Source organism: Hakea prostrata, chromosome 6 (genome assembly GCF_041222555.1).
Source record: "Hakea prostrata isolate BN-2017 chromosome 6, UWA_Hpros_2, whole genome shotgun sequence".
NCBI lineage: Eukaryota > Viridiplantae > Streptophyta > Magnoliopsida > Proteales > Proteaceae > Hakea > Hakea prostrata.
This window is the reverse complement of record NC_142605.1, coordinates 21,476,470-21,491,628: the sequence shown is the minus strand read 5'-3', so window position 1 is coordinate 21,491,628 and position 15,159 is coordinate 21,476,470. Positions and strand designations below refer to the sequence as shown.

The 15,159-nt window shown below is 37.7% G+C and overlaps 2 protein-coding genes across 2 annotated transcripts in view; both read left to right on the top strand.

Moving 5' to 3' along the window:
• The window catches only part of LOC149012573 (zinc transporter), a 44,627-nt gene extending 35,836 nt beyond the window's left edge, over positions 1-8,791 (top strand). Inside the window, exons 10-11 of the mRNA XM_089160244.1 lie at positions 4,402-4,521; positions 7,225-8,791. Of these exons, the coding sequence (XP_089016370.1) occupies positions 4,402-4,514 (113 nt within the window). The 3' untranslated portion in view covers positions 4,515-4,521; positions 7,225-8,791. The remainder of the gene's footprint in view (positions 1-4,401; positions 4,522-7,224) is intronic.
• A 467-nt stretch (positions 8,792-9,258) lies between these two features.
• On the top strand, positions 9,259-14,858 carry LOC149012572 (acyl-acyl carrier protein thioesterase TE3, chloroplastic-like). The gene is made up of 5 exons (XM_089160071.1): positions 9,259-9,773; positions 10,107-10,207; positions 12,986-13,095; positions 13,409-13,504; positions 13,587-14,858. Exons 1-5 carry the CDS (start codon positions 9,559-9,561, stop codon positions 13,704-13,706), a joined length of 642 nt encoding a protein of 213 aa, XP_089016197.1. The 5' UTR covers positions 9,259-9,558; the 3' UTR covers positions 13,707-14,858.
• Positions 14,859-15,159: the final 301 nt, after the last annotated feature.

Below are 15,159 nucleotides of genomic sequence, written 5' to 3'. Positions count from 1 at the left end.
AGAAGAAGGGGTAAGGGAATTTTCCAGCTAAGAAGGAACAGCAAAGAAGAAGAGAAAGCACTTACCAATAAAGGGGAGGTGAAGGACTCACACCAGCCTCGGGTTGCAGCTCAATCTTTTCTTTTCTAGTTTTCCAATATTCAATCCTTGGTGCTGGTTGGTAAAATAAAGAAAATCTTTCCTAAAATAACCTTATGAATAAAAAGGAAAAAAATATCCCAGCCTAAATAAAGGAATTTTCTTAAAATATACCCCTGCCATAAAATAGAACCCCAGAAATATGAACCAGTGTAACAAAAATTATGTAGATCATGGTCCTAAGGGTCTAGGTTACCCTCTACTAGTAGATCTGACTGTACGCCTTGCCAAACCATGCTGAAAGGTTCTGAGGTGGTCACCTTCATCTTTGGTAATAGTGAGTGATGGGTGGACGTTGTTATGTCCCCATCAATCCTCCTTGCCACAAAGAATTCGCCTCTAGTGAATGAAAGCTTTGGTAGTACTCCAGGAAGTCGGGGTCTAGCCATTGAAACTCCTCACGTGTGATCCAAGAGTCGTTGCTCACCGGTCGTCCATGCCATATAATCAGAAACTCATGTAATCCTTCATAGGTAGTCGATATGACTCTCTCATCTAGCACATCATCAATCTCCTTTGGTAAGGTGGTAAACTGGGTAATGGAGGGGAAGGTGCAATGTGGGCAGAAGGGTCTTGCTGGTCAATATCAAAGGGAGAATCTCCCAATGCAAGTGGATATGGTGAAGGGGTAGTGTGTTGGTCATGGTAAGGAGTGAGATCCTCCACATTGAGATGTTGCTTATCCTCTTATTGGATGGCAAATCAATCACATTCGCACTTATGCCGATCCTCTTAATCACTTTTAATATGCTTGCCCCACAAGTATGAAGCTTGTTCGATTTTCCTCTCACAATTCTAGCTGGGTGGATTTGAACCATAACCAAGTCATCTTCTTTGAACTCTTTTAGTCTTCAGTGAACATTTGCGTGAGACTTATATTGCTCATTGTTGGAAGCAATCCGTTGTCTTATCTTTGCATGTAAGTCATGTATGCGTTGTGCAAAGGACTTGACAGACTCACTGACTCTAGAACTGACTTGGGCTGGTGAAAGATCTATGGGGCCTTTGGGCTGAATTCCTAAGCAAACTTCGAGAGGAGACAAACTAGTGGACCGATTCTTAGACATATTATAGGCAAACTCAGCCATGAGACAATACGATCCCAAGTACTCATACTCTTACCAACAAGACATCTAAAAAGATTTCCTAAACTCCTATTAACAACCTCGGTCTGACTGTCAGTTTTAGAATGGAATGCTATGGAGCATTGGAGTTTGGGGCCTAACATGTGCCACATGGTGCGCCGAAAGTGACTAGTGAACTTGACATCCCTATCAGACACTACAATGTGGGGAAGACCATGGTACTTGAAGACATTATGAAAGAATAACTTTGCCACTATAGAGGCATCAGATGTCTTTGAGCACGGGATGAAGTGGGCCATTTTTGAGAAGTGATTTACTGTCACATAGATAGAATCATTGCCTTTCGAGGTCTTGGGTAAGCCTAATACAAAGTCCATGCTAAGGTCTTGCCACGAGGAGTGGGGAATGGGTAGAGGAGTATAGACCCATGTTCTTCTTGTGTTGTCTTGCAGTTTGATAGGCGCAACACTAGAAAATGATGATGCGCTACATCTCTCTACAATCTAGGCCAGTAAGATCAATCCTCTACTGGTGAAATGGTCTTATCTTAACCAAAGTGATCGGCAGCTCTGCCACTTTGCAACTCACAAATCAAATGGTGTTTTAGCAAAGCCCTAGGAATGCATAACGGTGACCTCTGAAGAGGAATCCATCTAGCGGGGTATAATTAGGGTGTGGCTTAGGAAGATCCCTCCAAAATTAGGGCAAACATGATACTGATCCTTTATCTGCTCAAACCCAACAACTTGCACACTCATACTTGAGGGACTTCTCAAGACTCGAAACACTACGTAGCCGCAGCAAGGCATTCACTCGACTAAGGGCATCAGCGGCTTTATTCTCCGTTCCAGGCTGGTGCTTAAGTACGAAAGTATACTCCTGTAGTTGCTCAACCCATTTAGCATGTCTAGGGTTCATTTTCTTATGGGAGCTCAAGTATTTGAGTACCTGGTGATTGGAAAACAGGATGAATTCTTGCGGTAGCAAATAATGACGCCATATCTCAAAGCTTGTACTGCCTTGTAGAATTCTTTATCATACATCAAGTACTGTTCCTAGGGTATACCATTATGCTGCTTATTTATTTGCTTAATGAGATTAATATTTAATTGTCAAACTTTTTATAGATGACTTAATTACAGGTTAACAGTCATGGTTGTGGATATTTTAAATGGATAGATGACAAAGTGAAAACCGAACCCATCTCAGGATTAGTTGATAATGCAACAATTTCAACACCTAAAGGTCCCTATTAGGAATTTTTGCCACATCAGATGATGTCAGAGTTATTTACATAAAGCAATTCAAGTGGAGGAAGAAAAAAAAAAATTAAAGACTTGAATGAGATGGCAAGGTAATACCGAGATACCCTAAATGCTATTAAGAGTATTGACTTAGACAAAAGATGGAAGTTAGAACTTATATTTTGTTCTGTTTGAGTTGTAATATCTCCAAATCATTATAGTTGAACTGTACAGGGAATTATTGAAGTGTAATGGACATTTATAACATGACAAATATTGATTTAAAGTCTATGATGGCAATTTTTGTAAATATGATCTGTCTCAAGAAACAGATTTTATCAAATGCCTGTTGATGCTGAAAATGCTTCCAGAAGCAAGTTCTATCAAATTGTGTACACAAGTGTTTTCATTTCCAGAAATGCTCGAAACTTTTATTGCTGTTTTTTTTTTTAATGTGGAAACACTAGGTGGGTTATCGTACGGCTCCTTGGTTTTCCAGCCAATCTCTTCTATTTTCCTGCATCAAAAATAGGATGAGCACAATCTTCACTAAGCTTGTGATTTTGATCAGCTGGGGAGTTAGCTGGTTTCTTACCTGACATTCCTATTTCTTTCTACATGTCTAGCAGACTAGCACTAAGCTTTTCTTGGCAAATATTGTTGTTTTTTTTTACTTTCCCTGTTCATGACACTTCAAAAATCCAAGATCTTTGATAGCAAACTGTTTGGTCAAGTATGACTTCAATCTACTCATCTTTGGCTTTGTCATTTCCCATTGCTACAATGTCATCAACCTAAACAATAAGAGTCATAGAGAGATGTTACCACGCTGGACAAACAACGTCTGATCAGCCTATATATTGGATAATGGCTTGTCTAAATTGCTGATACATTGTCTTTAGAGAATGCTTGAGACTATAAAGTGCCTTCTTTAGGAAAGAAACTTGTAGAAAAGAAAACCTAAAACAATGCAAAGTGGAATGGAAATTACAAACAACACTCACATCATGGACAATTTTTTTACTTGGTTTGGCAATATTGCCTAAGCCCATAGTGAGATGAGATGTGTTTTACAGTTTTACTACCAATGGAGAATGGGTTACAGTTGCTCGTCCGTACACCTTCCTCAGAATGTGTTACTAAGAAATAAGTCTTTCCTAAAAATCCTGTGGAATATATTGAAGTACTTTCAGGTTCTTCACTGCAATTCAAAATCTGTCTATAAACCAAGAAACGAAATATAAGGCTTTGTACCCCAATTATACTTTCTGTTCAGCTGAGGGAAACTTAAAACCAAGTTAACATTGCACATAAACTTCCTATTCTAGGTCACCATAGACGAAGGGATCTACACATCCAACTGATGCAAAGGTCTGTCATTGGTCACCTATCTTCATGTTTAAACAGTCTTGACCCCATAAGTTCAATGCAAAAACGATTCTTTAGGGTTTATAGTGTGTATAGAATGCAACAAGAAGGTGCCCTGAAGTCCAGCACCTGAAAAGGTACTTGACTACTTGGACATAGGATAAGAGCCAATATCAAAAGCTGTCTACCTGCTCTTCGCTAGCTAACATATGTGCATTTAAATTAGCAGGTTTCAACATCCCTATCCCCCCAAAGGGAAAAAAAATCAGACAAGAGGTGGTTAATAGCTGATCTGGAATCTCCCCCTTATGGAAAAAATCTTTCTTGGTTTATAAAGCACAAACATCTGTTTTTGTTTCTGCAATTTAGTGCAAAATTTGTTTTTGCTGTCTGATTACTTATTTGATTGAGTTTTATATAAACTGTATGATAGAAAGTATAAAATCTTCTTCTGATGTTCTTTTTAGCTAATTCAGTTATTTAGCTATTGAAGTGCTTGACTTCATTACCCTCTATCATGTTGATTTCTACAATATAATTATTTGTGAGCTTGGTTGCATTTTTAGGTATTTATGAAGCCACATCTTTGGATCGCTTGAGAAAAGATTCTTTTCAACGAACTGACCTATCAGATGAAAGCTTTGAAGATCAAATGCAGATGTTGCCACTTCAATCTTAACTTGAATGTATGTAATTTTGTTATGTCTTTTAGACTTGTATGTAACTGCTTACAAGTAGATCATTGTTTCTGTTTTTCCAGTTCTGATGCCATTATTCTTGGATGAGCTAATAAAATATTTTGCTTGCTTAATTTTATCTATTATTTTTTGGCTTCTTCTTTCTTTTCTAAGGGGATACTAGTACCAAATCATTTATTTATTCACAATACATAAATTATCAACCGTGAGAATGACATGAGAAGACCAGTTTTTTAAAGATTTAAGTAATAGGACTTAGCTGGGAATTTAATTATGCATACATGTTTGGGTCTTGTGATAAACTATATGGAGTTTCTTCTGTCAAAAATATTGGATGAATTTTACCAAATATTGAAGGGCAGAAACCCCATATCTGTTTCTTCATTCTTTTCAGTTTGATAAGCCAAGCTAAGAATTAGAGATTTTAAAGACAGCAGAAACTATTGTGTGGACCTTTGTCGACAGGATAAGAGCCAATATACAAGCAGCTACATCTATTCCTTTATCCCTTGAGATGGAAAGCAAAAATGTTCTTTATGTAGGGAGTCTTGGTTTTCTGTAAAATTCATCAGATGTCTCCACCCTTACAGAGGAGATCATTTACCATTGTATATGGTGTCATAGAGATTCCTTTGGTTTTAGCTTAGGACCATTATGCAGTGTTGTAGGTTCTTTCATGTTCTAGGATGAGGTTGTAGCAGCTAGTCATGGGTCTTGGGGATCTGAAACGTGCGATTGTTAGTTGAGCTACTTGGTGATTACTTGTGGTGTTTCAGTGTATTTGTTCTCTTACTAGCACTAGGGGTCCATCTGGGTCTTCCTTATAATCTTTCATGCTGTTTGTCTCCTTCCATTAAGTTTTTGAATCATGCATATGGGAAAGTCTAAAGGCTTTGTTCAATAACTGTCTCATTTAAAAATAAAAAATATCTCAAATTATATGCATATTTTAGTGACATTGGGGAGGCCTCCTTTCATCCACCAAGTGATGTTTCAACCACCAAGTGAAGACATCTAGAATGGCTTGGCACCATGTGCCACTGATTCACCAAAGCCTGTGAAAGAATGAGCTGCGGTAGCAAAAGCACACTATGTGCAATCATTGAAAAAGACCATGGGTATAGCAAAATTTGGTAGAGCACCCCAAAGAGCTTGCTGGCTCCCTGTGGGCTTAGCACTGGAAGATTATTAGCTTGATGGGCTTCTACCAGCACAATGATAATGGGCCTCACCCGGATCCAACCCAGCGTGGGATTCAAACTTGCTGCTAAAGCAAGGTTGGGCCAGCCCTACTTACAAGATGATAAAGAAAACTAGCCTTGTAGGCAACTTGAGAAGAAAACATATCTCTCACCCTGGTGCACTGAACTTAAAATAATTAAATAGTGAGGAGGTATATAGATATGCATGGATGTGATATAGATACACTGCCTTGGACCAACACTGACCCAGCTGGGTTTCTGCTCCTTGATGAACGGTGTCTTGTTTGTATCATAGGTCCAGTAGAATGTAAGGAATGTATTTTATTTTAATAATAATATATTATTCTTTCAATCTCAGAAGTCAGGATACATTTGCAACTTCACGAGAGTTAGAATTGGTTGGGTATCTTAGGATATTTTTCCTTGTTAAAGTCTGTTTCATAGTTTACTAGGTTTCCATTTTTAGTTGGATTTTTAAATAGCTTGTATGAGGATGAACATTCTGATTGATTAGAATGAGTTGAATTTATGGTTTGAAAGCCTGTGTAGCTTCTGTTTGTGTGCACCTTTCTCCCCTGGGGGCCCCTTTTTCATCTTATGCAGTCTTCCTTTCCCTTTCTCCCAATTCCTCTTCTTTTCTCTCTGTGAAACCCACTGAAGCAGGTCATCCCTTTGGTCTGCATTAGGATGTGTACTTTCAGGCCATAAGAATACATTCTTACTAAGAAATTCCATTATCAAAAATTCATTAGATGTAAGATGTTTCAACATGCTTATGTCTTGTGTAGGGTGCTGCATTGGGCACCTATCTCCTGTTGACCACTACTACTTTATTCTGTGTGTTATTATATTATGTTTGGGAAAAGGCTGGTCAGGATGTTAGGTTGCCTAGCATCTATCAGCCTCTCTCCTCCCTCTTTAAAAAAGACCCCCAGCCCTCTTATTTCTAGCCCTGTGATTGTTGCATCTGGCTAGCTGACAGAAAACAAGGTGGCATACCCAACCTTTCTCCATTATATTCATCTGCTATGTTATTTGACCAAAAAAAATAATACCTGCTATTTGGTAGATGTGGTATCTACATGCGAATGCATACATATAGGGGGTAAATTCAAGTTGAGCCATACTCTCAAAAATCATGACAGTGGAAAGCAGGTCTGGACCACACCAAAGAAGCATTTTGCCCCAGACCAGGAAAAAAATCTCACCCATATGTTTCTTGTCAAGCTAGCCATCATCATTATTTGGCAAAATTTTCAGTTTTCTACTGGACTGTCTTGCATCGTTCTAACTAAAATTGAAGTCTTGGCTGACTGAGATAATTTATAGCTTTATTTTAATTCTTAGGTGCTTATGGTATTTTTTTTTTATGGTTTCTTGCATCGCAACACATCATGCATGATGAATGACCTTCAGCGTCTAGTTGACCATGCATGCATTGCTCCTTAGCTAATTTTGGCTTTTGTTGACAATGTGAGCGTGGTTTCAGGAGCGGAATCAGATTCTCATCAACTTCACTCCTCAAGTTTTATTACAACTGGGATTGAGGCCAGTTTCGTCTCAGAAGGAAGGATAGCAATTGATTCTGGTTCTCTTTTGTCTGCCTCTTTCTGTTTTTCTACATTCACTAGAGCAATTGCTCTCATTGTCTGTACAGCAAGTTAGCCTTTGTTCAACTATCCATCCTGTTAAATGGTCAGATCATCATTCACTTCAGATGCAAGATCCCTTTTTCCCCCCTCAAATTTCAATGCAATTAATCTTACTCCTATGTAATGATTTGTTAAAGAGTAGTGACAGTGAACTTGAAAGCAATTGTTAGGTTTCCCATTGCAGCCTTGTGGTTGTGAATTCAAGTTGGAAAACATCCTCTCCAAGTAGCAGGAATGGGGCTATGTACAATATTGCCCTCCTAGATCCACAAGGCTGGAGCCTAGAGCACTGTGTACACCCGTTTCAACTAGTGGCAAGTCATTGGAACAATATTTCCAGTTTGCTGGATCTGCTTCAATGAGGCTGTTTGAAGATACGAACATTTTCTGCGTTCTCAGTCAATGATTCTCTTTGGTTCCATTTGTTTCCAAGGAGAATTTTAGGAAAGAAAAGGAAAAATTTCATAGTTATAATTAAAATAATCATGTATTTGTGGTTATATGACTAACTTTAAATTATTTTATAGTTGGTCATCAGATTTTATTACTATCTATTTTCATTTCATTTTAACAATGGTTTTTCTTTTATATTTAAAAATTCTAAGACATTTCATTCCCCTTCCCTCAACTTCCCCTTGCAACCAAACATAACTCTTGCATTTCTTTGTCCAACTTTGAAAAAATTCATGGGCATACAGGTTTGTTTTTTTTTTTTTTTGAGCCAAAATTCATTTATGCAAAACAGGAGAATCAACAAGATATAAAGCTTGGATAACCAAGATGTGAAAACTGCTCAGTCAACCCTACATAGCTCAGTGAATGCTTTCCTAGCCAAAGAGTTAGCACAGCCATTAATTTCCTTTGGAGAAAAAGAAAAACAGCACCTTAAAAACTTTAAAGTTAGGAATTTAATATTTCCAACCACATTACTACTTTTGAAAGGGACCTCTGCTTCCCCTTTAACAGAGCTCATCAAGGACTTGCAGTCTATCTCGACCTCGACCCAACCGAAGCCTTCATTGAGACACTAAAGCAGGCTTTCTCTCCATGCAAATGATTTGCCTTCAATCACCTCAAAAAACTCCGTCAGCATAGAAATCGTAGCTAAAGGCTCACCTCTAAAGCTGTTCACCATAAGTTTCAGACTACCTTTTGAGTTAATCCATGTTGCATCAAAGTTAAGGTTGGCATAAGGGTCCATGGGGGGAGACCAACTCAATGTCCAACTAATCCTCTTTTCTTCAATAATAGCAGGAGGCGAGTAGAAAGGAATTTAGAAAATCACATAACTCCTGAAATTTAGTTGAGGCACGCTCAAATTCCTGTTGAGAGGTAGACTATTTGCCTTCAAAAATTAATTCATTCTTCTTGGACAGCCACAAATGCCAATAAATTATAGCTGCTAATCCCGCACGATAATGGCAAAATTAATTCATTTCTGAACAGCCACAATGCCAACAAATCATAGCTGCTAATCCCACACGATAATGGCATAAGTTAAATCATTATTGGACCCGATCATTTGCACTAAAGATTCGAATTGATCTTAGCATACCAACTAGAAAGACAATTTCTCTATGCCTACTAACAAGTTGTGGTAGGGTAGGTTTTTTTTTTTTTAATTTTTTTTAAACCAAATTTCGTTCCAAACAATGAGACAACAAGAAATTTGACTTACAAAGTTCAGAGATTCATGTAGAGAAAATAGATCAATCAATCCTATTCGAAAAGGGCATGGTCTGTTCCAAAAATAAATACTTAAACTGAACAGATTACACCATGAAAGCAACCGACAATAGATTAGAGGAGCAGGGATGTCAGCGTATCAAGCAACAGACGATCATAATCCCATCCATAAACATTAACTAAAGTGATGGATTACGTACCCTCTATTTCTCAGTTTTGTATAAAATGTATTTATTTGAATTTAATCGACGAAGTAAATAACAACCACCTAATGATCTACCAGGAAAGCCAACAAAGCCTCGTTTGCTGCAGAAAACTACCCATGAAATCGCTTGCAACCAATACGAACTAACAAGCGATTTCATGGGTTTTAACGCCAGAAGGTACAGAGCTCGCGAAACGGCGAAAGTATTTAAACCATTACATGGTGATCCAGCAGGAAACCAGCCTGCTTTGCTCCCTAACTCGTAGAGAAATAGAGGGAGATGTCGCAGGTTCTTATTTCAGCCTCTAATATGGCGTTGCCGATGAGTTCGGGTTCGAAACTGGGTTACCCCGTCACCCTGCGAACAACCAATTTTTTGGAACAACGGCCTTTCTGCCGCCTTCAGAGCCTCTCCTCCTCCTCGCGAAATCTACAATGTCTTCCTCCAATTAAGAGTGGTATTCGGCCTTCATTTGATCTCCAGGGTGGTATAGGGTACTGCTCATTGCTTGGTATCTGAATCTCTTTTTCTGATTCTTAAACAAGTCTTCAATTTCAGAGATCATTTTCTGTATCTTTGTTTGGTGAGGAAGATGTATTCTCTAATTTTACTGGATGAAAAGCATAAAATTGGAGTATATGAATTTCTCTATTTAACAAATAATTTGGTGGGTAGTGGGTTCCTTCCATTGTTTTGCTTCTCACTGTGCTGTAGCTATTTTTGCTTATAATCTATTCATAGAAGTGCTGGATTCAATATAAAAGGAAAACAGAGAAGTGAGTTTAGGGCTTGAGCCAGTTGTTAATTACTATCGTTTGACTATTCAGGATGAGTGAATTCTTTGATGTTGAGCTCAAAGTCCGTGACCATGAACTGGATCAGTATGGTGTCGTAAATAATGCAGTCTATGCGACTTACTGCCAACATGGTGAGAATTTGTGTTGAGTTATGCAGATCTATTCAACTTGAAACTTTTTTACTTGTCACACATTCCTGCATATATTTTCTTTGCAATTTTATTGTTTCTGAGCTTCAAAAGGGCGAAGGTGGTGTTGCAACTTATAATAGATCTAAGTTTCTATCTGGTATGTGTAGAAGAGATGGTTCCCCCCCCCCCGCCCCAACCGAAAAAAGAAAACCCAAAAAAGAAAACCTTCTGTGGGCTGAATAAAATTATAGCACTGCTGGCAGTGCCATAGAACTTATTTGTAGACTACAACTGCTAGGTACTTTGGCTACATATCAGACACAAATCAGTATCTAAGAGATCCTAGCAAAGATTTTGGAGGTGAGATCCAAAATCCCTCTCCATTCCAACTGCTCCCTTGTTGCAACTAAGTTATTTCTGAAAAGAATTGATATGGCAATGTGGAAGAAAGAATTTGTATTGCCTTTGATGGAGAAAATAGACTAAGGAATGTTTCTATGTTCATGACTCTCTCTCCTTATGAAGGATACAGGAAATGGCCACTTCACAGCTTTCCCAATGATCAGACATGAGCCCCTCCGGGCTAGACTTAAGGCTGAATATGATGACATGTTAGGGGCTTCATGGAAAAAAAGCCAGATAGTAGACATATCCCCTCTCCAATTTTCAAATGAGTGTCTTTTGTAAGTTTGCATCTCATGTAGGCATGTAGCCGTAGGTCTAATTTGCACAAAATGTTGCAACTTTAAGATAGAATGGTTGGGCTGAATGTTAGTTTGAACAAAAGAATACAAGATTCAAATGAATAATTTTTCATTTAAAGAAAAGAGGGCCATCTAGATAGTTTGGAGATTCAGGACTGGCCTCTCAAGTAACTTGTTCTGATTTTAAAAGGGGCATTTTTTTTTTCCTTTTTCTTCTTCCTCCCTTTTTTTTTTTTTTTTTTTTTTTTTTTTTTTTGTGGTTTGGGGCTGAAGGGGGGGGGGGAGGGAAGTTGAAGTATTGTAGGACACTTTGTAATTTTCTCACTAATTGGAAAAGGACATATAACTATTTAGGAGTGTCAACCATCTAAGTTCTTAATTCTTCAATTTTTTTTATTTTTTTATTTATTTTCCCCCTGATGAATCAAAACTGTTGTCTTTTCTTTTTTTTCTCTTCTTCTGAATCTCTACTATTTGAATAACATGAAGACGCCCTTATATTCTAATTCATGGTTTCACAACCCTGTGATTCTTAAAATGAAAAGAAAGGAAGAAATCACCATTTTTAGTACTGTTTTTCCTGGAAAAGTGGGAGAAAAAAAATGAACTAAAGAGTCCTTTTCCAGCCGCTCTTTATCTCTTAAAGAAGCAAAAGTCATATTTCTTCACATCCCTCAATTTTGATTAGAAGATTAAAACCTTATTGCTCATTTCTATTAGTAAACAAAAGGTGTGTGGAGATAGAAGGGAAGGGAAACTTGAAATGTTGAATTTTTTCTATTCTAAAGATCAAGGGAAAAAAACACAGAGGATTGGATAGATTATTAGAAATTTTAGGAAAATAACTGGGGGAGGTGGAGAGTATTTCTTTCTTAGTAACTCTCAGATTATGGAAATCTTACAATTTCTCCACTTGGGAGGATTGGATTACCATGTGGCACTATATACTTCTATTTCTTCTTTTGCAATAAAATATTATTTTACCTAAAAACAAATAACAAAAATGAAAAATGACAATATTTCCTTATTATATGGTAGTTTTTTGTACAGAGGTTAGATGTGAATAGGTTTAACAATTCTTTGCTACATAAGTTAGATTTAATTCAGCTTCTCAAGTATGGTTAAGAAAATATTAAAGCTAACTGTAGAAGCAAAATTTGTAGGAGGAGGAGCAGTAATAGCATACAGGGTCGAAGCAGTGGCAGTAATTATAGCTACAGGTATAGCAGCAGTGGTATAGGAGATGTTGAACCGAATGTTATCAATCAAGTGGGTCTTTGCCTCATATATTCAATGATAAAGAATAGCAATAATATGGGAAAGACAACTGAGGGCATCACATTAGGCCTCAAGAGTTTTGGATGGGATATAGGAAGGGTGTGGTTGAAGCAACTGCTCAATATCTAATGATTATTCTTGGCAATAAAATTGGATTCTTATAGTGGTGTCTAATCCACCAAAATATTAAGGAAATGCAGATTCTTTTTCAATAAAAAACTAGCATCTTAGATGGAAATTTAGGTTTTGTAACTGGTTGGACTTTTGTTGACGCAGTACATAAGGATTTTTTAAAATGCAGAAGGGTTAGAGCAAATGGTCAGTACTTTTGGAGTGATCAAATAATACAATGCATGAGTTTAATTTTGACTGGGAAAACAATGTAAACATTAATATGAGATAGTGAAAAGAAACTGTGTACTCATTTCATCTACAAGGAATGTTGTTTCTTGGGGGAGGGGGGTTGGAAGAATGGGTGTTCTCATTGGACATCATCAGGTGAAATTTCAATAATCTCGACAACAGAAAAATATTTGAAACAACATTGAAATTAAATTTATGGAATTCCTGCTTAATAGAGTTAACTAAACTTCTGTTTTACCAACTGATTTCTCATTATATTGTACCTGAGATTACCTTGTCTTAGTCATATGCACTAACCAGCTTAGCATTGGATTTTAGTATAAAAATGCTACAATGATTCACTGAGCTACTAATTGGTTCGGCCTAAATTTGTCTGATAATGTTGCTATGTCTCTCTGTTTTGTTGCATGACTTTTTCTTTTTCTGGGTTCAGGTCGCCATGAACTCTTTGAATCAATTGGCGTCAGCCCAGATGCAGTTGCTCGCACCGGCAATGCATTCGCACTGTCAGAACTATCTCTCAAATTTCTTGCACCTTTAAGAGTATGTACATCATCTTAGTGTTTATATCATAGTATAGGCAGCAGAATTGTTGACTCTTGCTGATCGTCAGCAATTTTATCATCTTAATGCTCATATCATAGTATATACATCTTATATGTTGACTTCTCTTGGTGGTAAACTATTTCCTACTAAGGATTGGAGAGCCATCAGCATTTGCTGTTATGCTTCTGGAGATTCAAATTGTTAACAGCTTAGAATTCCTAATTAAATCAGTTTTTATTTTCTTTTTTAAATACTACAGATTAGTTTAATTATTACATGATTGTTCTTAAGCCTTTTCACACACCGCCAGAGTCGTGACCGGTTTGTCGTGAAGGTGAGGATCTCTGGCTCGTCAGCTGCACGTATATTCTTTGAGCACCTCATACTCAAGCTACCAAATGGAGAGGTGCCCGTTTCATCCTTTAGCTATTAGATAAAATATTTCCATGAATTTTCTGACACATGGTTCACAATGATCTCTTGTTCAGCCCATTTTGGAAGCAAAATGCACAGCAGTTTGGCTTGACAAAAATTATCGGCCTGGCCAAATTCCACCAGAGATGATATTGAAATGTGTTCAGTTCCTTCGTAATGAAGAATCAAACTGATTTCACCATAGCAACATAGAGCAGAAGGTTGTTTTCGTGCTAGTGTTCAATGGGACGTGGTTTAAGGCACCGACATTTTCTTACAGAAGTATATGGTTATGGATTTATGTTGGCCTCTTCAGCTCAGAATACCATTTCTGGTTGTTATCTTGTTCCATATTCCCTTAACAGAGTACCATATTGAGAAATACATTGACCTTTTTAGCTCAGTGTATCATTTCTGGTTAGTGATTTCAGTTTTACATGTTGCTGGTATGTTTTGTTATTTTCTATTGGGCGGAATTGTTCAATACTGTACAATGGTCATTCCATGTGAGTTCACTGCTGTGAAATCCATGGACCATTCCATCACTGTTTGGTTTTAAAACATCTTATTAAAATAGGTAACTTGTCAGGTCAGTAGTTTACTGGTCGACCCATTAAAAATGCATATAATACAATGTTTTGTTTTCCAGAAAAATAGTTAAAAGAATTTAAGGGAAGTGTTTCTTGTGGGGGAGCATGGCTTCTCTATGTACAGGGCCAATGATAGTGTACATGGCAGTGTCTGATAAGCAATCATTTTCACTTCTCATGGGCATGAGGTGATCCAATAGCACATATTTGAGGGGTGCTCTCCCATTGGAAACTTTTCTCCAAAATCATATTCAGCCAATTTGCCATATTATCAGTTTCAGATAAATGATTTACAAAATGGAAAATGGTTAGGTTTCTTATAAGACTTGGTAGGCAACCCATGAGTGGGTGAAATGGCAAATGCAGTGTAAAATCCCAATTCCACTGTTGATTGTTATAAGACTTGGTAGGCAACCCATGAGTGGGTGAAATGGCAAATGCAGTGTAAAATCTCAACTCCACTGTTGATTGTTTCAAGTCTCCAAACACAGGGAAAATTGAAACACCACAAAAGATTTATGCTGGTGTGGAATTCCAGCAACACAATATCTTTTGAGGGTAGGAGAAACTGCCTGTTCAGATTTCCCAAGATCTCCGTTTAAAGCAGAGAATGGAACCAGTATACTGGAGTCAAAGTGAAACACCCAAACCCAAGTTTCAGAACCTCAAAGCCTCTCCTCAGTATTTCATGACCAACTAAGCCAGGCTCCCAAAGCCTCAACACGAATCCATCCCAGCCCTGACCTATTGCATGCAATTTTCAATCCTAATCTATTCCCAGCTCTTGGAACGAAACCAAGCCATCCCATTAACCCACTGCTTTAGCCAGGTGGTGAGGAACGTGTCACAATATGAATTTCAAGCTGTGTTCTCATGTTTCCTAAAATGTGCCTGAGATAGTACTCAATTCACAACCGCCGTAGTCAAGGTGTCATTTGGGTGACAAGCCAACCTTTTATGCCCCGAGATACTGTTGTCTTTAGTTTTCAAGTGGCCAGACAACGAATGTTTTCCTGGAGTCGGCATAAAATATGGGCTAATATGCTGTTTGCATTTG

Coding starts and splice junctions, on each gene's coding strand:
- LOC149012572 (XM_089160071.1), top strand. CDS start 9,559: ATGTCGCAGGTTCTTATTTCAGCCTCTAATATGGCGTTGCCGATGAGT. Junction 9,774..10,106: donor GATCTCCAGGGTGGTATAGG/GTACTGCTCATT, acceptor TTGACTATTCAG/GATGAGTGAATTCTTTGATG. Junction 10,208..12,985: donor TGCGACTTACTGCCAACATG/GTGAGAATTTGT, acceptor TTCTGGGTTCAG/GTCGCCATGAACTCTTTGAA.